General features: G+C 43.7%; 2 protein-coding genes across 6 annotated transcripts; one reads left to right on the forward strand and one right to left on the reverse strand.

Annotated features, from left to right (window-relative positions):
* The first annotated feature begins 8886 nt into the window (after positions 1 to 8886).
* tbc1d10c (TBC1 domain family, member 10C) lies at positions 8887 to 18399 on the forward strand. Of its 4 annotated transcripts, XM_046295547.1 has the most exons (11): positions 8887 to 9207; positions 11192 to 11343; positions 11950 to 12049; positions 12147 to 12254; positions 12393 to 12499; positions 12649 to 12763; positions 12870 to 12935; positions 13105 to 13294; positions 13489 to 13646; positions 15361 to 16454; positions 16497 to 18399. In XM_046295547.1, exons 2-11 carry the CDS (start codon positions 11198 to 11200, stop codon positions 18238 to 18240), a joined length of 3828 nt encoding a protein of 1275 aa, XP_046151503.1. In that variant the 5' UTR covers positions 8887 to 9207; positions 11192 to 11197; the 3' UTR covers positions 18241 to 18399. The 4 variants fall into 4 exon arrangements, with proteins under 4 accessions (XP_046151503.1, XP_046151502.1, XP_046151500.1 ...); XM_046295546.1 differs by having other exon boundaries at positions 8889 to 9207; positions 15388 to 18397; XM_046295544.1 differs by having other exon boundaries at positions 8890 to 9207; positions 15361 to 18396.
* On the reverse strand, positions 18365 to 22822 carry rad9a (RAD9 checkpoint clamp component A). 2 transcript variants are annotated; one of them, XM_046295548.1, is made up of 13 exons: positions 22710 to 22822; positions 22066 to 22164; positions 21209 to 21279; positions 20979 to 21052; positions 20844 to 20892; positions 20413 to 20527; positions 20180 to 20279; positions 19980 to 20086; positions 19718 to 19824; positions 19529 to 19593; positions 19333 to 19437; positions 19008 to 19239; positions 18365 to 18908 (listed from the first exon to the last, which is right to left on the reverse strand). In XM_046295548.1, exons 2-13 carry the CDS (start codon positions 22097 to 22099, stop codon positions 18786 to 18788), a joined length of 1182 nt encoding a protein of 393 aa, XP_046151504.1. In that variant the 5' UTR covers positions 22100 to 22164; positions 22710 to 22822; the 3' UTR covers positions 18365 to 18785. The 2 variants fall into 2 exon arrangements, with proteins under 2 accessions (XP_046151504.1, XP_046151505.1); XM_046295549.1 differs by lacking the exon at positions 22710 to 22822 and adding an exon at positions 22661 to 22687.
* Positions 22823 to 23779: the final 957 nt, after the last annotated feature.

The raw sequence follows: 23779 nt of genomic DNA on the forward strand, positions 1-23779 counted from the left end.
TCTGTGATCTTTTTGTTAACTTGGCTTTCGAAGACCTTAGAAAGGCAGGGTAGGATAACAATTTGGGTCTAAAGTTTCTCCCCCTTTGAAGAGGGGGATGACCGGAGCAGCTTTCCAGTCTTTGGGGATCTCAGACGATACGAAAGAGAGGTTGAACAGGCTAGTAATAGGGGTTGCAACAATTGCGGTGGATAATTTTAGAAAGAGAGGGTCCAGATTGTCGAGCCTGGCTGATTTGTAGGGGTCCAGATTTTGCAGCTCTTTCAGAACATCAGCTATCTGGATTTGGGTGAAGGAGAAATGGTGGAGGCTTGGGCAAGTTGCTGTCAGAGGTTCAGAACTGTTGACCGGGGTAGGGGTAGCCAGGAAAGCAAGGCCAGCCGTAGAAAAATGCTTATTGATATTCACGATAATCGTAGATTTATCGGTGGTGACAGTGTTTCATAGCCTCAGTGCAGTGGGCAGCTGGGAGGAGGTGCTCTTATTCTCCATGGACTTTATACTGTCCCAGAACTTTTGGGAGTTTGTGCTACAGGATGCAAAATTCTGTTTGAAAAAGCTAGTCTTTGCTTTCCTAACTGCCTGTGTATATTGGTTCCTAACTTCCCTGAAAAGTTGCATATCGCGGGGGCTATTCGATGCTAATGCAGTAAGCCACAGGATGTTTTTGTGTTGGTCGAGGGCAGTCAGGTCTGGAGTGAACCAAGGGCTATATCTGTTCCTGGTTCTACATTTTTTGAATGGGGCATGCTTATTTAAGATGGTGAGGAAGGCACTTTTAAAGAATAACCAGGCATCCTCTAATGACGGAATGAGGTCAATATCCTTCCAGGATACCCAGGCCAGGTCGATTAGAAAGGCCTGCTCGCTAAAGTGTTTTAGGGAGCGTTTGACTGTGATGAGGTGTGGTCATTTAACCGCGGACCCATTACGGACGCAGGAAATGAGGCAGTGATCGCTGAGATCCTGGTTGAAGACAGCAGAGGTGTATTTAGAGGACAGGTTGGTCAGGATGATATCTATGAGGGTGCCCGTGTTTACAGATTTGAGGTTGTACCTGGTAGGTTCCATGATCATTTGTGTGAGATTGAGGGCATGTAGCTGAGATTGTAGGACGGCAGGGGTGTTAAGCATATCCCAGTTTAGGTCACCTAACAGTACAATCTCTAAAGATAAATGGGGGGCAATTAATTCACATATGGTGTCCAGGGCACAGCTGGGGGCTGAGGGGGGTCTGTAACAAGCGGCAACAGTGAGAGACTTATTTCTGGAAAGGTGGATTTTTAAAAGTCGAAGCTCTAAATGTTTGGGCACAGACGTGGATAGCATGGCAGAACTCTGCAGGCTGTCTCTGCAGTAGATTGCAACTCCACCCCCTTTGGCAGTTCTGTCTTGGGGGAAAATGTATACACATACATACAGACATTTTTCAGCTAAGATTTTACCACGAAGAATCCAGAATGGATATGACAATGAGGCCAGCAGAGGATGTAGTACACCCTTACAACAATCTACTTTTTGATCTTCTTGACTTCTTATCTGGTAAACTGCTACTATGTGTCAAGAAAAGAGCCCCAATTAGGGGTTGGTGTACTCCAGTAAAAAGGTCTTGTTAGATTAAAAACTATTGCCCTGTGTCCCCATTCATAGGGGCATGAGAGACTAGTCAGTGGTTGAATTGAGTTGGCACTTTATTGGCACAAACACCCATAGACCCACAAGGTTGAGGCTACTCATGGACAGTAATTAGTAATACATTTGTTGTTGTTGCATTGATGCATTGTGTCTTCTAACTGTCCAATAATATGATCCGAAGTGTTAGGAAATATTTGTCAGACTGCCAGACTTTAGTCAGACTGCCAGACTTTAGTCAGACTGCCAGACTTTAGTCAGACTGCCAGACTTTAGTCAGACTGCCAGACTTTAGTCAGACTGCCAGACTTTAGTCAGACTGCCAGACTGTGCACCACAGAGCCAATCAGGAGAGAATACGTATAGGTCAACGGTGCCAATTGGAAGTCAAGGGGTGTCTGTTCCTTTTGGATTACTATCTCTTTCCAGAGAACCCCTGTGGTTCAAGTCTGCTCTGCGCGTGTCTGAAAGGGACAGAGCCAGCAGCCAGGAGTGTTTATCACAGTATGTCATAAAAGAGTATTACACTTATGAATGTATGTAAAATGATAATATGTATTAGATCCAGTACAATGGAATAACTAAGACATGAATTTGAATGCAGCGTGTTCCGATTCCTCCTTCTCTTTCTGTCCAGCAGGGTCTTCACAAAAATGTACCTCAATCAATTTTGGAAAAATGATTTTACTCACAAAAGACGTACAAATGTATTTTCCCAGTTAGAAATAGTAGGCCATGCATCAAATAACTATTTTCATCAGAAAAACGAACCCTCAAATGCAATATTGCATTTTGTAAGTTGTCTGCAGGTTGCTTGTTGTGAATGCACTCACATATCAAGTCATTATCAGGTTATGTAAACTCTGTTCTAATACTCAACATAGAAGGATTTATCTTAATGTAGATTATATGAAAGTGATGCTATGAAAAGGATTCTTTCACATTATCAAGCTCACTGTGACTGACAAATCACTGCCTATTACTGTGATTAAAAAGAGCATATGAAACATTGTTTTTCATGAAGCCTACCTGTGCACCTTCCTTTAAGTACCTCTGTATGAACACCTCTCCTGTCCTTGATCCATACCACATACAGCCATTTGTGGATCTTTTCAGTGTCCATGTGAAAGATAGTTATTGTGAGGATGGAACATTTGCGGACATTTTTAACACCCATGTAAAATGAAGGCCTGCAAAGCTTACAGATTTAAGTCTAATAGCATGATATGAAAATAGACAAACATCAGAGTGTGATATGAAGGTATAGTCAGTGGACATTCTGAACCTTGTTTGAATTCAGCAGGTCACATGACCAAGGAGCTATTGAAATTCCACATTTTGATTATTATTTTTTTATCTTGTGATATGAAAATGGATAAACTAAAGGGTGTGAAATGTGTAGACCCACAGAGTGGACATTCTGAACCTTGTTTGAAGTCACTAGGTCACATGACCAAGGAGCTATTGAAATTTGAATGTAAGATAAGTTTGTACTTTGTTTACGCTCCCTAACTAATTAAACTAGGAACACAAAAAGCTGCTCACATTTCCACATGTTTATTAGCTTTGGAAAGCAAATTAACGTCCAAATCGTGAAAATAAGACCTGTGCAATGTTGTGGGAATTTTTCCAACATCATGACACTTATTTGGAGTCTGTGGCTCAAGTGGTTTGAAAGCTATTAAGGTTTGAAAGCGCGAGTATCCTTCGAATATCCAACTTGAAACTGTCTTTACCTCGGTGAGTGACCGTGTGTTTTTTTCGAGTTCCCACCAGAAATCTAGAGAATACGAGACTTTGATGACAAAGTTTGATGACAAAATATGCCAACACAGGACCATCGTGCCACCTTCCTGTTTAAGTGAGCAAGGTGAGTCCAAAAATGTCTTGTATGCTGCTGCATATGTAATATGCCAGGGAGATATGTATACTGTAGCTAAGAAAGTAATACTAAGTGTATGTTGTGTAGTAAGCTGTTAATAGCCCATGTGCCTCACTCTCATAATTTGGTCTATTTTCACCAACGCTGTATTGTAAACACATCGTTTGTGGCAGGTGTTTGCTTGTTTGCAGACTTTTTTTGTACAGCTTTGACAGTGCTACTGATAGTAGTGGTGGCGCTTGGTTTGCACGTGCAAATTCAGCACACACAACATTCTATAATAGAACTGTGTTATTTGACCAGTCAAATTAGAATCTTATAGTGGTATTTCTTTTGTATCTTTTTTGACACACAAAGACCGAAATGGTGTTCAATGTGCCTGACCCTAATCATTTGGTCTATTTTCACCTCATAATTTTGCCTGCTGTTCTAACTTGGTGGTGCACATGTAGCCTATAACCTGTTTTAGAGAAATGTAATCATTGAATATTGTAAGAGCTTTCATTGTCTGCTTATATGCCCCCTTTACTTATCATATGGTTCTGACTTGGTGTACAGGGAGTACACTGTAAGATCGGCCCATGTTCTGAATTCTTTCGCTGTACATTTCAAAAGTGCTGAACAAATAGTTATATTGACTACGTCCGTCGTCGCTCTCTCATTAATGTCTTAATCGAAATTATGGATTGCCTCTCATCCACTTGTTGTCCCCTTATGCCATAGTTTTTACATCTCAATTGTCAGTAGCAAGCACATTTGTTTAAGCAAGTCAGCCACATCAGCTATGTTTATTTTAAAGGCAGTAGATGAGGCCAAATTGACTTTTTTCGCTGCCAGACAAGGCTCCGCTGATAGCAGGTGTAGCATTGGTAAGGTGTTGGGACAGCTTTATGTAGGCCCGAACAGTTTGTGGGCACCGTTTGTCACCGTTATAGTGCAATTCATGTATTATTTAGTGTTTTGTTATGTAGTGGATTTGCTGGCATGCATCCCATTTTTGGGGGGGTTTGCCCCACCAAGATTTACATGGAAAATAACACATGGAAATAACACATATGGAATCATGTAGAAACCAAAAAAGTGTTAAACAAATAAAAACATATTTTATATTTAGCCACCCTTTGCCTTGATGACAGCTTTGCACACTCTTGGCATTCTCTCAAGCAGCTTCATGAGGTATTCACCTGGAATGCATTTCAATTAACCTTGCTAAAAGGTAAATTGTGGAATTTATTTCATTCTTAATGCGTTTGAGCCAATCAGGTGTGTTGTGACAAGGTAGGGGTGGTATACATTAGTTAGCCCTATTTGTTAAAAGACAAAGTTCATATTATGGCAAGAACAACTCAAATAAGCGAAGAGAATTATATTCTGTAACCACTCCCTCTTCAAATCAGGGCTGATTGGAAAAAGCTGCTCAAAAGAGGACATTGTATTATCATTTCTTTGTACTACTTAACGAAGACCATGCAGCCGAAACGCGTCTGAGTTTTTAAACTTTGTTTCCATTGAACATGCCATACATATAAAGGCATTTTAATTAATTATATGAAGAGTGCCTTGGTTCGTTTTGATGACAGTCCATCAATATACTAAGACATGAAGGTCGGTCAATGCGGATAATTTCAAGAACTTCAAAAGTTTCTTCAAGTGCAATCACAAAAACCATCAAGCGCTATTATAAAACTGGCTCTCATGAGGACCAACACAGGTTAGAAATTCCCAGAGTTACCTCTGCTGCAGAGGATAAGTTCATTAGAGTTAACTGCACCTCAGATTGTTCCCCAAATAAATGCTTCACAGAGTTCAAGTAACAGACACATCTCAACATCAACTGTTCAGAGGAGACTGCGTGAATCAGGCCTTCATTGTCGAATTGCTGCAAAGAAACCACTACTAAAGGACACCAATAAGAAGAGACTTGCTTGGGCCAAGAAACACGAGCAATGGACATTAGATCGGTGGAAATTTGTCCTTTTAGTTGAATGAGTCCAAATTTGAGATTTTTGGTTTCAACCGCATGTGTCTTTGTGAGACGCACAGTAGGTTAAAGGATGATCTCCGCATGTGTGGTTCCCACAGTGAAGCATGGAGGAGGAGGTGTGATGGTGTGGGGGTGCTTTGCTGGTGACACAGCCAGTGATTTATTTAGAATTGAAGGTACACTTAACCAGCATGACTACCACAGCATTCTGCAGCATTGCACCATCCCATCTGATTTGCACTTAGTCCCTCTATCATTTGTTATTCAACAGGACAATGACCCAACACACCTTCAGGCTGTGTAAGGGCTATTTGACAAAGAAGGAGAGTGATGGAGTGCTGCAGCAGATAACCTGGCCTCCACAATCACCCGACCTCAACCCAATTGAGATGGTTTGTGAAGAATTGGACCACAGAGGGAAGGAAAAGCAGCCAACAAGTGCTCAGCATATGTGAGAACTCCTTCAAGACTGTTGGGAAAGCATTCCAGGTGATGCTGGTTGAGAGAATGCCAAGAGTGTGCAATGCTGTCATTAAGGCAAAGGGTGGCTACTTTGAAGAATCTCAAATATAATTTATTTGATTTATTTAACACTTTTTTTTGGTTACTACATGATTCCATATGTTTTTTTGCCTAGTTTTGATGTCTTCATTATTATTATACAATGTAGAAAATAGTAAAAATAAAGAAAATCCCTTGAATGAGTAGGTGTGTCCAAACTTTTGACTGGTACTGTATATCCAGATGATTCTGCTTACCATTTTGCGCAAAGGCACTGTAGGTGTGGTCAAGGCATTACATTTGATACCGGAGTTGCCATGCATGCATCAAATTCGTAAGCAGCGAAGCAGTGTGCTGAGACATGTCACTTTATCAGAAGTGACTTGCAAAGCTGCTGCTTCTTCTTCTATGGTATATTGGCAATCACACAATGTAATGTACATCCCGCCATCTACTATGTGGTGATGGAAACAGGATTCCCCCCAAAAAACGGAACTACCAAAAAACAACCAAAAAATGTACTAAATCAGATAACTTTTCAGTGAAAAATACATTTAAAAAACAGAGGGCGGGTCTTTCGGAGTCAGTACCCCTTGCAAGTCTTCAGATGTAAAATCAAAAACTTTTCTGCCGCAGCCACAATAATGTCCCGTTTCTTTGACTTCTTTAAGACTTGTGCTGTACAGATTATAACAGTGGCAATGAATGCAACAAAAATCCATCTTTTTAACACACTTTTGTCTGGCAGCGAACATTTACTACAGGCTGGGGTGTATCCACTAGCATCTCTTCACTAGCATCACTTGTTTTCTCAGTTCTTATAATCGCCTCCACATAGGTCATTCGATTTACCGCTCAAACCTTTGCCACCTCAATTTCCTTCACCCTTACAGGGCACTCCAGGACCTCAGGATCCTGATCCAAACCACGATTGCAACACAGTCATCCTTTCTACCCACTGTTCTTCAGTATACTCTGTTCGTCTGCACACACTTGAAACATGGCAAAATCCTTTACAATTCTTACACTGCAGTGGTCTGGGGACGAAAGCTCATACAGCGTATCTTACATAACCAAGCTGCGTAGGTATTTGCTCTTTATCAAAAAACAACAGGACCGACAGACTTTCTTCTTTTACTCCATTCACCCAGTGGGTCAGACGCCGGGCAACAACCACACCAGGAATTATCTTCAGGAATTCAACTTGAACATCTGTCGTCACCCCTGTGATGACTCCTTTGACGGGTACTCCACTCCGAAGTTCAGAACACAAAACTTTTGTTCTCTGCATTCTTTTAAGGCCCACTGCAATCTTGTATTTCTCTTCAGAAATACAATTAATCAAAATAAGACCACTCCTGGCCACTGTGACAGACACTTTCCCAAGCGCATACTTCACCATTTTTGACACCTCAAATGGGTTTCCCACATATGGATCCTTACTCAACAAACGCATCCCAACAAAAATAAATTCATTATCATTTACACACGTATCCTCCACTCCAATTTTAGACAATTTCCTTTTTGTTCCAGTTTTCGATACTACTGTTGTCCAATCAGAACATTCATCTTCACCAAATTTGCTCAACGCGCTGCTTAATTCGAACTCAGCATCCACTTCCGCCATCTTTCTCTCATTCGCGAGATCATCTCTGTCACCCGTCCAAAGCTTCGTTTGATCACGTGCTTTTTCAAACAGGGTGTCGCAAAATCCCACTGAATTCGCCGTGGGGACAATAAAAGGTAACTCTTAAATGTCACTCAACAAAATGTTACACCACAATTGGCATGCTGACTGCAGGGATGTCCACCAGAGCTGTTGCCAGAGAATTAATATTAATTTCTCTACCATGAGCCACCTCCAACATAGTTTTTGACAATTTGGCAGTATGCCCAACTAGCCTCAACACCACAGACCACGTGTAACCACGCCAGCCCATGATTTTTTTTAAAGAACATTTTATTTTTTAGGAACTCAGTCCGGCTTTCAACTTACTCTTGAAAGTTGTAATAGTAGAATGCACAAGGCGCAATTTTGAAATTGGGTAGTGAATAATCAGTTTTCCTCTTGTCATGTCAGTCATTGCATACCTTAGAGCTATTTATAACTTACCAGAAATGTCCAGATCAACTAGCCCATGACTGGTAATGTATTTTAGCTAGGTTTTTAAGCCCAAAGATTGTTATAATGTTTGAGTCACTTATATCACATGAATACACATTAGACATGGCAAAATATATACAATTGCAAGAAAAAAACTGCAACATTTTCTCTGCACCCCATGACAAAATGTGTAGAAGTAACCATACAAAAAGTGTGGTGTGCAGAATGTTCCCCAATGCTGGAAGTGTGGCCTGAGTGAAAAGGTTTGGGAACCCCTGGCTTAGCAGGTTGAGTAGGGAATACTGGCATATTCAGGGACATGGGGGTAGGAGGTCGAAACCCATTGAAGGTACATTTGTTTTAGTTATATGTGAAACCACACTTCTTGCACTGTTGTTCAAATAATTCGTTGTATATAGTATAGTATAGGCGTCTGTTTAAGCACCCTAAATCATGCATTTAGATATCGTTTTTGAAAAAGAGTAAACTTGAAGGCAAAACAAGGGAGAATGATGTAAAATGCAAATCTGGTATTCCAACTGATTATAGGCTACTAAAGCCAACGACTTATAGCTGCGCCACGGGGGTTTGAAGAAAACAACGGAGGAAAAATGTTCATCTAATAATCACATGCGTCTATGTATTGCTGACCACCAGATGTCACTCATGTGCATTTTGAACAGATAATGATAAAGCTCTGAAGATTGAACAGTTTTTTGGCACACTTTGGTGAAAGCTCCGAAGCATTCGGAAATCCTCGGCTTCCTATTACTATGCTCTGGCACTGTCGCTCCCAGAGGAACACAGAGAACTGGTGGGAAACAGCAGCATAGGTCTGGGTAGACGTTGTCGCCATTTTAAATGTGGCAAAGGTTCACTTCATTTCTTATTCCTTACACAACATCACCCTCCTATAACATGCTATCACACCGTAATTCGCACACGCGCATTATTGTAACGACTTCCTATGTGTGTGTGATAGAGAGAGCAAGTGACAGCATTAATAGCGGAAGTTTCTCGCGTCCTCTCCAATCTCGTTCTAACCAAACACTTCTCTCCAGCAAGCATCCCATCCAGTGATCAAAGAGGAGAGAGAACTCAAAGGTATTTGATTTTACATAGTTTTACATCATTACTACTTTATAACTACCAGGTGTGGTTACAGTCACGGTTGATGGCATGGCAGGGAGTAAATAGGGTATCACTTCTGCTTCAAATGAAACAACTTCATCTGCTGATGATGTGGCTAGATTCAGTAGCACTACACTATGTATATAGGTATGTACAGTTGAAGTCGGTAGTTTACATACACTTAGGTTGGAGTCATTTAAACTCGTTTTTCAACCACTTCATAAATGTCTTGTTAATAACAAACTACAGTTTGGCAAGTCAGTTAGGACATCTACATTGTGGATGGCACAAATAAGTTTTCCAACAATTGTTTGTAGACAGATTATTTCAATTATTATTCACTGTATCACAATTACAATGGGTCAGAAGTTTACATACACTAAGTTGACTGTGCCTTTAAACAGCTGGGAAATTCCAGAACATTATGTCATGGCTTTAGAAGCTTCTGAAAGGCTAATTGACATCATTTGAGTCAATTGGAGGTGCACCTGTGGATGTATTTCAAAGCCTACCTTCAATCTCCGTGCCTCTTTGCTTGACATCATGGGAAAATCAAAAGAAATCAGCCAAGAACTCAGATTTTTTTTGTTGTAGACCTCCACAAGTCTGGTTCATCCTTGGGAGCAATTTACAAATGCCTGAAGATACCACGTTCATCTGTACAAACAGTAGTATGCATGTATAAACACCATGGGACCACGCAGCCATCATACCGATCAGGAAGGAGACGCGTTCTGTCTCCTAGAGATGAACGTACTTTGGTGCGAAAAGTGCAAATCAATCTCAGAACAACAGCGAAGGACCTTGTGAAGATGCTGGAGGAAACAAGTACAAAAGTATGCACAGTAAAACGAGTCCTATATCAACATAACCCGAAAGGCCACTCAGCAAGGAAGAAGCCACTGCTCCAAAACCGTCATAAAAAGCCAGACTACGGTTTGCAACTGCACATGGGGACAAAGATCGTACATTTTGGAGTAATGTCCTCTGGTCTGATGAAACAAAAATAGAACTGTTCGTCCATAATGATCATCGTTATGTTTGGAGGAAAAAGGGGAGACTTGCAAGCCGAAGAACACCATCCCAACCGTGAAGCACGGGGGTGGCAGCATCATGTTGTGGTGGTGCTTTGCTGTCGGAGGGACCGGTGCACTTCACAAAATAAATGGCATCATGAGGACAGAAAATGATGTGGATATGTTGAAGCAACATCTCAAGACATCAGTCAAAGCTTGGTCGCAAATGGGTAATGACCCCAAGCATACTTCCAAAGGTGTGGCAAAATGGCTTAAGGACAACAAAGTCAAGGTATTAGAGTGGCCATCACTAAGCCCTGACCTCAATCCTATAGAAAATGTGTGGGCAGAACTGAAAAAGCATGTACGAGCAAGGAGGCCTACAAACATGACTCAGTTAAACCAGCTCTGTCTGGAGGAATAGGCCAAAATTCACCTAACTTATTGTGGGAAGCTTGTGGAAGGCTACCTGAAACATTTGACCCAAGTTAAACAATTTAAAGTCAATGCTACCAAATGATAATTGAATGTATGTAAACTTCTGACTCTCTGGGAATGTGATGGAAGAAATTAAAGCTGACATAAATCATTCTCTCTACTATTATTCTGACATTTCACATTCTTAAAATAAAGTGGTGATCCTAACTGACCAAAGACGGGGCATTTTTATGAGGATTAAATAACAAGAATTGTGAAAAACTGAGTTTAAATGTATTTGGCTAAGGTGTATGTAAACTTCCGACTTCAACGATATGTATGTATGCATGTATGTAGCCTAGATTGTAAAAGGTTTTAAGCATCCTAATTTCTAATATACAGGATGAGTATTCTGTGTCACACTTGTACTTGCTTTCATTCTGAACACAAACAGTACAGACATACACACACGTGTGCACTATATTGTAACGGAGACCATTGTCTCTCCTCTCTTTGTTCTGTAGGGTAAGATGCAGAGTGCGTCCACCCCGACCCAGACGCCCCCCAGCGGAGAGGACAGTTCTGGTTCTGACAGGGGGTCAGAGGTCAGTGTTGGAGCTCTAGCCACAGAGACAGACCGCTTCGGCTTCATCCTGGGGAATGGATCCACTGCTGGGTCAGTACTACACAGAGCCTCTGGCTCAGCAGCACTGAATTTTTTTTTTTTTTACCAATCTCTCTCTGTTTAAATTTTAGTATTTATTAGTTACGATAAGAGAAACAAACAGAGAGAATGCATTTCTGGTGAATAAAATCCACTAAAGACATCCAATAGCTTGCAACTGAATGTAAAAAAACACAGTTATGGCAGCAAAGATGACCGTTCAGCATCAGACAGAATTGTTTTTCAATAGATGCAAGTACAAATGGGTCTTGACCCAGGTAGAATCAGAACACCAATATAACAATCACCTCCTACACACACTCACTCACTCTGTGTCGTTGAACATCCTGACCCGTTGCCATGGAGACAGTCGCCCCGCCACCTTGTGGTTTTCCTGTTTCCTGTGGGTGTTTATGGGGTTTTCGTTCTCTGTGACAAGAACTGAAGGTGCAGTTGACTCATCTCAGGAAATGTGCAGATAATTTTGTCCACAGAAACAGAATAGAGCGAGCCATAGTGAGGAGTTTGTTACCTACCCGAGAAATATACTGCCTTGGAAATGTTATGACAGCTTTGTTTAAAGTGTTCACCGTATTCTGCTGATGATATGTTGGTTAGGAGTGAAGGCCCGTCCCCTGAGCTCGTTAGACAGAGAGAGGCCAAGTGGATCAACATCATAAGCCAATGGGATCGTGTCTTACTAAAAAATTCCAGCAAGGTGTGTACTCTGCCTTTTAAATGTAACCTTTTTTGGAACACCAGACCCAGGTGTTTACTCTGGCATGACCGTTACACACCCTCCACCCGTCTCTCAGGTCAAAGAGCAGTGTCAGAAAGGCATCCCAGCATCCCTCAGGGCTAAATGTTGGCCACTGCTGTGTGGCGCCACAGACAGAATGCGCCACAACAAGGACCTCTATCAGGTAAGAGAGCAACCACCTCTACAGATAGAACCAACAATTAGAACCTTACTGTTCCATTTGCATGATATACTTACTGTAAATCTACAAATATAGCAGAGTAAAACCTAGTCATCAGGTAAATCTCTCCCCCTCTATCAGGCTCTGGACTCCAGACCCGCACTCCAGAGCTGGGTGGACGTTATAGAGAGAGACTTAGACCGCCAGTTCCCCTTCCATGAGATGTTCCTCTCCAGAGACGGCCATGGGTAACAGAGCCTCATAATACTACATGTTCAATGATGACATACTAAACACATCTTTCTCCATCTCTCCTTCTTGTAGTTTTGTATACATATTATCTAGTGTTACCCTGTCAATGTTCGATGCATCAGTGTTGTGCTGTTTGTGTGGGCAGACAGCGTGGTCTGTTCCGGGTGCTGAAGGCCTTCACTCAGCTGAAGCCTGAGGAGGGCTACTGCCAGGCCCAGGGACCTGTAGCAGCTGTACTGCTGATGAACATGCCTACTGAGGTACTGTTACAATCACCATCTTATCACCAGTGATCCTTCATCATCACCACGTTGAAAGGACTGGACCTTCCATCTCTCTTAATACCTTTGCTTTCCCCTCCTATAGCAGGCATTCTGGTGTCTGGTGCAGATCAGTGAACAGTACCTCCCTGGCTACTACAGTCCCCTTCTGGTAAGATGATGGCTCTACACACTGTTACTTTACTACACATGATCAATTTGTGATACAGTGTGCTCAACAGTGTAACGTGCATATATTTGTCATCAGTAAAGGGTTTGGATGTTGCAACATAGCTGAATAGCAGCACTCCGGACACTTGTCCCTCTAATGTTGTCGTTAGGAGGGGGTTCTCTTTGACGCAGCCATGCTGACCAGGGTGCTGAAGAAGACGTGTCCCGCGGCTCACAAGCACCTGCAGAGACACGGCGTGGAGCCTCTGATGTTCGCCACCGATTGGTTGATGTGCCTGTTCACACGCCACCTACCCTTTAACACCTTGCTCAGGGTCTGGGACCTGTTCTTCTGCTACGGTCTGTACCTGAATAAGGGACTTCATCAATCCATCATCTATGGTCATACTTATGCATTCTGTCAATCCTCTATCTAATCTACCTATTCTTCTTTCTTGGCCCTTCCGTCCACACAAGATTGAAAGAATCTCTCTAAGAGGAGATTTGATTCCTCTGTTTCCCTCCTTGTGTTGTTTTTATCCCCCCTCCATCAGGAGTGCGTGTGTTGTTCCAGGTGGCGGTGGTGTTGGTGCGCAGGGCTCTGGGCCGGGTGGAGCAGAGGGAGGCGTGCGAGGGCCAGATGGAGACTCTGGAGAGGCTGAGGGGTGTGAGGGAGCAGGTGCAGCAGGAGGACGATAACTTCATTGCAGAGGTCAGACACTTGAACTATCTTACCATGTATATAAATACACACACCTGTGTCATAGCAGATAAACCCCCACTTTTACCACCTCCCCTCGTATCTCCCTTTCACCCCCACCTACAGTGGGGAGAAGTATGATACACTGCCGATTTTGCAGGTTTTCCTACTTACAAAGCATGTATAGGTCTGTAATCTTTTTAAATCATAGGTACACTTCAACTGTGAGAGATGGAATCTAAAACAAAAATCCAGAAAATCACATTGTATGATTTTTAAGTAATTAATTTGCATTTCTTTGCATGACATAAGTATTTGATCACCTATCAACCAGTAAGAATTCCAGCTCTCACAGACCTGTTAGTTTTTCTTTAAGAAGCCCTCCTGTTCTTCACTCATTACCTGTATTAACTGCACCTGTTGGAACTCGTTACCTGTATAAAAGACACCTGTCCACACACTCAATCAAACAGACTCCAACCTCTTCAATGACCAAGACCAGAGAGCTGTGTAAGGACATCAGGGTTATAATTGTAGACCTGCACAAGGCTGGGATGGGCTACAGGACAATAAGCAAGCAGCTTGGTGAGAAGGCAAAAACTGTTGGCGCAATTATTAGAAAATGGAAGAAGTTCAAGATGACGGTCAATCACCCTCGGTCTGGGGCTCCATGCAAGATCTCACCTTGTGGGGCATCAATGATCATGAGGAAGGTGAGGGATCAGCCAATAACTACATGGCAGGACATGGTCAATGACCTGAAGAGAGCTGGGACCACAGTCTCAAAGAAAACCATTAGTAACACACTACGCCGTCATGGATTAAAATCCTGCAGCGCACGCAAGGTCCCCCTGCTCAAGCCAGCGCATATCCAGGCCTGTCTGAAGTTTGCCAATGACCATCTGGATGATCCAGAGGAGGAATGGAAGAAGGTCATGTGGTCTGATGAGACAAAAATAGAGCTTTTTGGTTTAAACTCCACTTGCCGTGTTTGGAGGAAGAAGGATGAGTACAACCCCAAGAACACCATCCCAACCGTCAAGCATGGAGGTGGAAACATCATTCTTTGGGGATGCTTTTCTGCAAAGGGGACAGGACGACTGCACCATATTGAGGGGAGGATGGATGAGGCCATGTATCGCGAGATCTTGGCCAACAACCTCCTTCCCTCAGTAAGAGCATTGAAGATGGGTCGTGGCTTGGTCTTCCAGCATGACAACGACCCGAAACACACAGCCAGGGCAACTAATGAGTGGCTCCGCAAGAAGCATCTCAAGGTCCTGGAGTGGTCTAGCCAGTCTCCAGACCTGAACCCAATAGAACATCTTTGGAGGGAGCTGAAAGTCCGTATTGCCCAGCAACAGCCCCAAAACCTGAAGGATCTGGAGAAGGTCTGTATGGAGGAGTGGGCCAAAATCCCTGCTGCAGTGTGTGCAAACCTGGTCAAGAACTACAGGAAACGTATGATCTCTGTAATTGCAAACAAAGGTTTCTGTACCAAATATTAAGTTCTGCTTTTCTGATGTATCAAATACTTATGTCATGCAATAAAATGCTAATTAATGACTTAAAAATCATACAATGTGATTTTCTGGATTTTGTTTTAGATTCCGTCTCTCACAGTTGAAGTGTCCCTGTGATAAAAATGACAGACTTCTACATGCTTTGTAAGTAGGAAAACCTGCAAAATCGGCAGTGTATCAAATACTTGTTCTCCCCACTGTAGGTGTGTTCTGTTCCCCTGTCGAGTAAGGATCTAGAGAGGCAGACTGAGAGAGAGCTGGAGAAGTGGAGAATGGAACGGCCCGCCTCCACCTTTGATCCCCGGGGTCGTTGCCACGGATATCGGATGGCGTGGGCGAGGGTTCGAGAGAGGGAGGAGGAGAGGAACAGGAAGGAGAGGGAGAAAGGGAACCTGTCCCTCCCTCTGATTCGCTCGCCCTCCCTCCTCTCTCTCTCTCCCTCGCTCCTCCGCAAGAAGTGGATAAGAGGGAGTAGGACAGACATTGGGGAGTGGGAGGGAGAAGGCAGAGGGGTGAGGAAGGTTTCAGAGGTGTGGGAGGAGAGAAGCAAGGGAGGGAAACTGAGGAGAAGAAGTGAGATGGATGGTAGTCCAACGAGGGCTCCGGGTGTTCCATGTCCAGCTACAGAGGACAGGGCCCCAGTGGAAACGAGAGAACCGTTAGAACACAAAGAACCCATAGAACAGGAGGACAGAAGGCAGAAAACCCAGCTGACCCCAGATTCAGACAGAGAACCTTCCCAGCAGCATCAGCTCACCTCGGACCACAGCGTCACCTCACAGGGCCAGAGAGAGGAGCAGGGGGGTCTCAGCCAGACACCAGTCTCTGAGCAGCACAGCGACAGCCAGACACAGGAAACTGACCACAGTAAAGACACCATGCAAACACAGGAAGTACTGAACAAACAGTCAACAGCGAGTGCAAATTTCATCACAGTGCATATAGTGACAGAGACGAAGGGAGAGGCAGAGACAAGCAAGGAGACAGAGACATGTGCAGGAGCAATGACAGAGGAGGAAACTGCTCCAGACACAGACCTGAAGATATACACAGAGGAGGAAACTGCTCCAGACACAGACCTGAAGACATACACAGAGGAGGAAACTGCTCCAGACACAGACCTGAAGACATACACAGAGGAGGAAACTGCTCCAGACACAGACCTGAAGACATACACAGAGGAGGAAACTGCTCCAGACACAGACCTGAAGACATACACAGAGGAGGAAACTGCTCCAGACACAGACCTGAAGACATACACAGAGGAGGAAACTGCTCCAGACACAGACCTGAAGACATACACAGAGGAGGAAACTGCTCCAGACACAGACCTGAAGACATACATTGAAGCAAAGACAGAGAAGGAAAGAGTGACAGAGACCCACACAGATGTAGAGATTCAGATACGAGCAGAAGCCAAGAAAGAGGAGGAAATGGAGGCAGAGGTACAGAAAGGACTACACACAGATAAAAGTGTAGAGACCGAGACGGACATGGGGTCAAAAGAGACAGCGACTCAAACAGATTTGAATACAGACACGGAGACAGACACACAACAAGAGGCAGATGTAAACTTGGAGGCAGAAACAGACACGGGCTCACTGACCGAGAGAGACAAAGGCACTGGCACAGAGACACACACCGACAAGGAGATACAGGCTCGTACAGAGATCCAGTCACACAAAGGGACGGAGACACGGACAGATAAAAAATCTGAGGCAGTGAGAGAAACGGCATTAGAGGCACATACAGAACCAGAGACGCAGGAAGAAAATGAGTCAGCGATGCACATAGAGGCAGACACAAGAGTAGAGGCAGAGTTGGGGTCACAGATTGAGGCAGAAACACAGACGGACAAAGAATCAGAGATACGTGTAGCTGTATACCAAGGGATTGAGACGCGCACGGAGAAAGCCACTGACACAAACACAGGGACAGAGACGACCATGGAGTCTCCACATGACATTCAGAGACGCACAGAGACAGCAAAGACGGAGGTACAGTACACAGAGCCCTCTAGCACAATACCAGCCAATCAGAGCCAGGTTTCTCCAGAGTTGACATCCACTACTGAGCCTGCGGAGGAGAGGAACTCATCAGAACAGAAGCTTCCTGAAAAACCCCAGAGTCCAGTTACCATCCGTCCAGATCAGGAGACCCAGAAAATCAGGGAGAGTGAAGGAGAGAAAGAAAAGAAAGCCTCAACTGACATCCTTCCACCATTACATCAGGGGAAATCACTGACAGGTGAAATCCCTCACATACCTGACAACCCAAAGTCACAAAGTCAGAGTGAGTCTCCCCCTCCTGCAGACTCAAAGGCTGACTCTGGCAACTCGGTGTCCACACAAATTGATGTCTCGTCCCAAAGGACTACGCCCTGTGATGGACCGTGGGCAACCCCTTCCGGAGACTTCCGGCTCTGCAAATTCTCCAGCTCCCGGAGGCTCACCCGCAGGCTCTCTGAGGATCTCTTCACTAAGCCCAACCAATCACAACCCACCTTCACACAATCCAATCAATCAAATATAGGCTTCATTCAGTCCAATCAACCACAACCCACATCTCCCATTCAGGTACCAAAGCGCCCAGAATCACCCAAACGGGTGACAGGGAGCAACCCGGACACTGTCCCATCTCAGACTGGGCCTAAATCTGTCAAAGGGTCGACCGACACCCCCAGGCTATTTGGTCTCTTCCGCAGGCTCAAAGGGGAGCAACCAAGGCAGGACAGGGAGAAAGGGGAGCACAAAGTCCCCATTCCCCAAATCCTGATCCAGGACTTCAGTGACGGGACAGGTGAGGGGAGCACGGTCAGGGGGGAGGAAGAGGAGAACTTGAGCTCCAGAGAGAGGAGGAGGAGACGGAGGGAGCAGGAGAGGAGGGAGAAAGAGGAGGAGAAGTTACAGAAGAAGAGGGAGAAGGAGTTAGAGAAAGAGAGAAAGAGGGAGAGGAGGAAGCCTCAGACGAGGGGAAAGAGTTTTCAGGTGCTACACAGCAGTGTTCCCCTCCCTGAAAACAGTGGCTCACAGACATTTGGTTCCAAAAGAAACTCAACTCCATCTATGGAGACATACTTTTAACAAGCAAGGAAAGAAATCGACATTCTAAAGGTTTTTACAAACAACAAAAATGACCAATAAAACATCTCATCCAAGTGTAGACTTGAAAAAAAAAATGTAAATAAAACAATTTATATTTTCAAACTCTGGGGAGAAAAAAAGTGTTTTTTTATTCTAGAGCTTGTGTACATTGATCATTGACATGCCATCATAAACAGGAAGTAGTCCATTTCCTCATAATTCCAGAGTCCCCCAGTGTGATGATATGGTCCAATAAAAAGTCTGAATGTCCCATCACTGTCCCTCAGAGGACCTACTGAGTGCAGACTTTCTTCTCAAGGCTGCAACGGTCATTAGAACTAGAAAGGTCTGGATTTGTTCAAATCCATATTCTAAAAAAATTATCCCACGGGTAAGACTCTGCATCTAATGTGATTAGTCTTCAGATTAGATGCAAGCATTTTTTAATCTTTTTAAATATCTCTTCGCAGGGATTCTATAAGTGGGTTTCTCCAAACCACACACACACACACAAACACACGTGGCTTCAACTCCACCACCCCAGGTCACGGCAATGATGCTTGGGTGTCGTCCTCGCTGTCACTGGCCAGTACTTCCTGGCTCTTGATCGTCTGATTGGTCAGTTGAGAATCAGAGGGACAGACTGACCCGAAAAAGAGCGAGCGGAACTGAGCGGGAATGAAGAAAGAGAGGGGGCGAGGGGTTAGTTTTACATTGATCCCAGGAGTTGTGTAAGTAACAGCAAGCCCTTTGACAACAAAACTCACCTTTTTATTTGGAGGTCTTTCAGTGTCCTCGGCATCTTCCTCCTCCTCTTCCTCTCCTCTCTCTAGCCTGCGCATGGCTACAGATGGCGGAGTTGTAAGTGTGTGATTGGGCGAGGGGGACCGGGGCGCAAGGGCATTGGAGGGACCCGCTAATTCACTGGTCTCCATGGCGATGAGATAAGAGTCAATGTCGTCAGTCATAAAGTCGTCAGGAGGTGGCGGCGAACGAGCTCTGGGGAGAACGGAGAGGATTCTGGGTAAAGAACAGGGTCCTGTACAAAGAGGCATGACTGTTCTGAATGTTTGATAGTTAATGTTCAATTACCGTTTTGTGTTGTTGTTATGGTTACAGAGGCTGGAGTCATTAGACAGAGTGGCAAGCACGAAGTTCACCTCAAGAACACTGTCTGTTACACTTAACACCACAGGACTGACAAAAACAAAAATGAATGCTACACGGGAAACAAAATATCCTTATACCTTCATATTGGTATGTGTGGGTGGTGAATATGTATCCTTACCTGCCTGGCTCATCAAAATACATTGAGACTGGGAGACCTGTGGATTCTGCAAACACCAGCAAGCCCTGGAAGACAACGCAACGCTTCATTAAGTGGCCTGCTATGATGCCTTCAAATCACTTATGACATACCACGTCAGATTATAACAACAGTAATAACCTATTTGTCAAGTAACAAAACCCTACATACCCTCAGCTCCTTTAGACAGAATGTGATGCTGGTCTGAGCTCCAACAGCAAAGTGGTCAAACTCATCAGAACTCAAACACAGTTCAGTCAGCATGGCTTTGGATTGCTCTACGAGAGAGAAGAGAGCCAAAAGGAGAAGGGGGGATTAAAGATATTACTATCATTCTGCTATACAGGGTTATTAACTTGTTGAAAAATAGAAAATAAACACTACACCGCCAACACTTCAATAGTATAGAAAAACAAAATGGGTTTCTCCTCACCTGCCTCGTCGTCTACATGGTTCCTGAAGCACACTCGTTCTCCACTCACTGACACACTCACCTCTTCCAGAGAGGGAGGGAAGTGCAGCACCGTGTCAACCAGCAACCTGGAGGATAGAAAGAAGGAAAAATCAAAGTGATGCATAGGAGGTAAGATGACAGGAGAGGAACACTGAAAGAGAGAGAGAGAATGTGCTGACCTGGGCTGGGCTCGAAGCATGTTGGCACAGCTCTCTTTATCAAACACGGCCTGCAGACTCTCACTGTCCTGGAATGACAGGTTGTGTGTCTTCAGCAGACCTACAGAACGCAAACACACACACTTGATATGCCTTGATTAGGGGAAAGTTAAGGGTGTGAGGAGGTTTAAAGTGGTTAAAACTCCAGATAAAACTGTTCTGTGGTTATTTTATGGCACTTTAACGGCCTGTACCATGTTTGCAGTGCAGGGTGAAGGTGAGACGACTCTTCTCTCCATCCAGTTCAATGTGACACTTCTCTACTGTCTTCTCCAGAGACGACAGGGACCTGAACACGGCCTGCACACACTGAGAGAGAGAGGCAGAGAGGGACGAGAATAAGTAGACATTACAGATATAACAGAAGATTATTAAACTGTACATAACAGAAATGTGTCAAACAGGGTTGGCTCAATTCAAATTGAAGGCAGTCAATTCAGGAAGTGGTTAGAATGAAAATTGAAGATTCAAATTATATATATTTTTTATAAATAGCTTATACTTTTCAGTTTATTGTGAAAGTAATTCAAAATAAATGCATTGTTTTATGATTGAATGAACTGGATTGACTGCCTTCAATTTAAATTGCGCCCAACTCTGGGGTCAAAGCAATGTGTTTCTGTACCTTGATAGCCATCTTGCAGCGAAAAGCATGTCCTAAGGGAATGGTGTACCTGTAAAAGAATGGAAGCAGCCATAGGTAGTGTACCCTTTATTTCGCGTTCTCTCTCACACACACACACACACACACGCCCCATACCTGCTGAAGAAGAGTGGGGAGAAAAGGAAGCACGCGTAGGCTGAGCGGGATGAGTTCACTGAACGCAGAGCCAGCTGTGAGACAGGAAAGAGTAACTTTACAACTGCAACCCAATCCCTGGGCCTCAATGATGTCTTGGCAACAATATTGTAGAATTGAGTGAGAATGAGTGTCAATGTATTTTGGTCTGCATATTAAAGTGTGCTTGTGTGTGTTTCATGGTAACTCACCCCATCCTCCTGTGGCTCCAGGTACAACTCATCACCTATCCTGGACAGAGAGTGGATGGCCTTGGCCAGCACTGTAAAACACAGACACACAAATCATCCCAATTTCATTCAATAAAAAGGCATGTAGCTAGCTAGCTACAGTACCAGTCAAAAGTTTGGACACACCTACTCATTCAAGGGTTTTTCTTCATTTTTACTATTTTCTACATTGTAAACTAATAGTGAAGACATCAGCCAGTGATTTATTTAGAATTCAAGGTACACTTAACCAGCATGGCTACCACAGCATCCTGCAGCGCTTGCGCTTACTGCGACTATCATTTGTTTTTCAACAGGACAATGACCAAAAACACACCTCCAGGCTTGTGTATGGGCTATTTGACCAAGAAGGAGAGTGATGGAGTGCTGCATCAGATGACCTGGCCTCCACAATCACCTGACCCCAACCCAATTTAGATGGTTTGGGATAAGTTGGACCGCAGAGTGAAGCAAAAGCAGCCAAGAAGTCCTCAGCATTCATCCCCCTCCCCTCCCCTGTAACTATTCCCCAGGTCGTTGCTGCAAATGAGAACGTGTTCTCAGTCAACTTACCTGGTAAAATAACGGATAAATACATATGTGGGAACTCCTTCAAGACTGTTGGAAAAGCATTCCAGGTGAAGCTGGTTGAGAGAATGCCAATGAGTGTGCAAAGCTGTCATTAAGGCAAAGGGTGGCTACTTTGAAGAATCTAAAATCCCTTCACTATTATTCTACAATGTCCAAAACCCTGGAATGAGTAGGTGTGTACAAACGTTTGACTGGTATTGTAGGTGGTGGTATAAAATGTCTTCTTCAATGTCTGATGGGATAAGTACCTTTCACGTTGCCCCCTGTCACAACACAGTCCATGTCAGGGAGATGACGGTACTTGTTTGAGTTACAATGCAGGTGTACAGATCACACTTTCATAGCGCCTGGACAATAAGGGCGTGTCAGTCAGAGACATATAGCTACAGTTACAATGGTTTTCCTGGCTACTCATCACTCACAGAAAGCAGACAAATATCAACGTGACTCTATGTTTGATAGCAAATGATCAGTGAGCAAAAGTTGCTCCAGTCACTTTTGAAATGGGTAGCACTTGTCAACATGATTGCAGAAGGAAGCTAGCCAGCTACAAATTTCATTCCAAAGGAGTAACGTTATATTACTGGCAAATTAGCAAAGTGATTTACTGACCAAAGATTGCTAGCGACGTTATAACGCCAGTTCACAATGTAGCTAGCTAAGGGTACTTGCTGTCTGGAAAGCTTGTTAGCTAACCAGCTAACAGGACCAGCTAACGTTAGCTAGTTGAGTAAAGTGAAATCTGTTTAGCTATCCAGCATTTTAGTCAGAAATCATTCCTGCTCGATTGGCTATATTCAGAAGGATTGTGCATTATATTGGCCATTAATACTGTTCACTAACCTCCATAGCTAGCTATAAATATACACAGCAAAGTGTTGTAAATACTCACTTTATTTACTTCAAAGCCGCCATAACGCGCGTCTTTTTGACCGACCAATGAGAGAAACGAATGGGCGTGTTCTTGGTGATTCAGCGCCTGCCCATGTCGTGATCTGTCTGGATCTTCAGACAGCTTCCAAGCAATGCTGAGTATCAAGTCTAATCGGTCAATCCTTCATTAGAGAAACTGGTTCTATCAATTCACACACTCCACAGCTTTCAACTGTGGGTTGTAACTATACTAAACAAAAATATAAACGCAAAAATGTCAATGATTTTTACTGAGTTACAGTTCATATAATGAAATCAATCAACTGAAAAAAAGGTATTAGTCCCTAATTATGGATTTCACACGACTGGGCAGGGGCACAGCCATGGGTGGGCCTGGGAGGGCATAGGCCCACCCACTCACGAGCCTTCCCAGCAATTCAGAAGACGTTTTTCCCCACTTAAGGGCTTTATTACAGACAGAAATACCTCTCAGTTTCATCAGCTGTCTGGGTGGCTGGTCTCAGACGATCCCGCAGATGAGGAAGCCAGATGTGGAGGTCCTGGGCTGGCATGGCTACACGTGGTCTGTGAGTCCGTTTGGGTGTGCTGCCATATTCTCTAAAATGACATTGGAGGCGGTTTATGGTAGAGAAATTAACATAAAATTATCTGGCAACACCTCTGGGTGACATTCCTGCATTCAGAATACCAATTGTACGCTCCTTCAAAACTTGAGACATCTGTGGCATTGTGTTGTGTAACAAAACTACACATTTTAGAGTGGCCTTTCGTTATACCCAGCACAAGGTGCACCTGTGCAATGATCATGCTCTGTAACCAGCTTCTTGATATGCCACACCTATCAGGTGGATGGATTATCTTGGCAAAGGAGAAATGCTCAATAACAGGGATGTAAAAACATTTCTACCCAAAAATCTGAGAGAAATACTTCTTTTTTTTGCGTATGGAACATTTCTGGGATCTTTTATATCAGCTCATGAAATGTGGGACCAACACTTTACATGTTGCATTTATATTTTTGTTCAGTGTAGATGAATGAATAACATATATAAACACTTGTTTGCAGAG

Source organism: Oncorhynchus gorbuscha, linkage group LG13 (assembly GCF_021184085.1).
Source record: "Oncorhynchus gorbuscha isolate QuinsamMale2020 ecotype Even-year linkage group LG13, OgorEven_v1.0, whole genome shotgun sequence".
NCBI lineage: Eukaryota > Metazoa > Chordata > Actinopteri > Salmoniformes > Salmonidae > Oncorhynchus > Oncorhynchus gorbuscha.

What these genes read in the sequence shown, in the direction of transcription:
- tbc1d10c (XM_046295544.1), top strand. Translation starts at nt 11,198, where the DNA reads ATGCAGAGTGCGTCCACCCCGACCCAGACGCCCCCCAGCGGAGAGGAC. An exon ending in TACTAAAAAATTCCAGCAAG is followed by an intron (nt 12,050 to 12,146) that starts GTGTGTACTCTG and finishes CCCGTCTCTCAG; the next exon opens with GTCAAAGAGCAGTGTCAGAA. An exon ending in GGACCTGTTCTTCTGCTACG is followed by an intron (nt 13,295 to 13,488) that starts GTCTGTACCTGA and finishes CCCCTCCATCAG; the next exon opens with GAGTGCGTGTGTTGTTCCAG.
- rad9a (XM_046295548.1), bottom strand. Translation starts at nt 22,099, where the DNA reads ATGGACTGTGTTGTGACAGGGGGCAACGTGAAAG. An exon ending in GACAGGGGGCAACGTGAAAG is followed by an intron (nt 21,280 to 22,065) that starts GTACTTATCCCA and finishes TGTGTTTTACAG; the next exon opens with TGCTGGCCAAGGCCATCCAC. An exon ending in TCCCCACTCTTCTTCAGCAG is followed by an intron (nt 20,893 to 20,978) that starts GTATGGGGCGTG and finishes ATTCTTTTACAG; the next exon opens with GTACACCATTCCCTTAGGAC.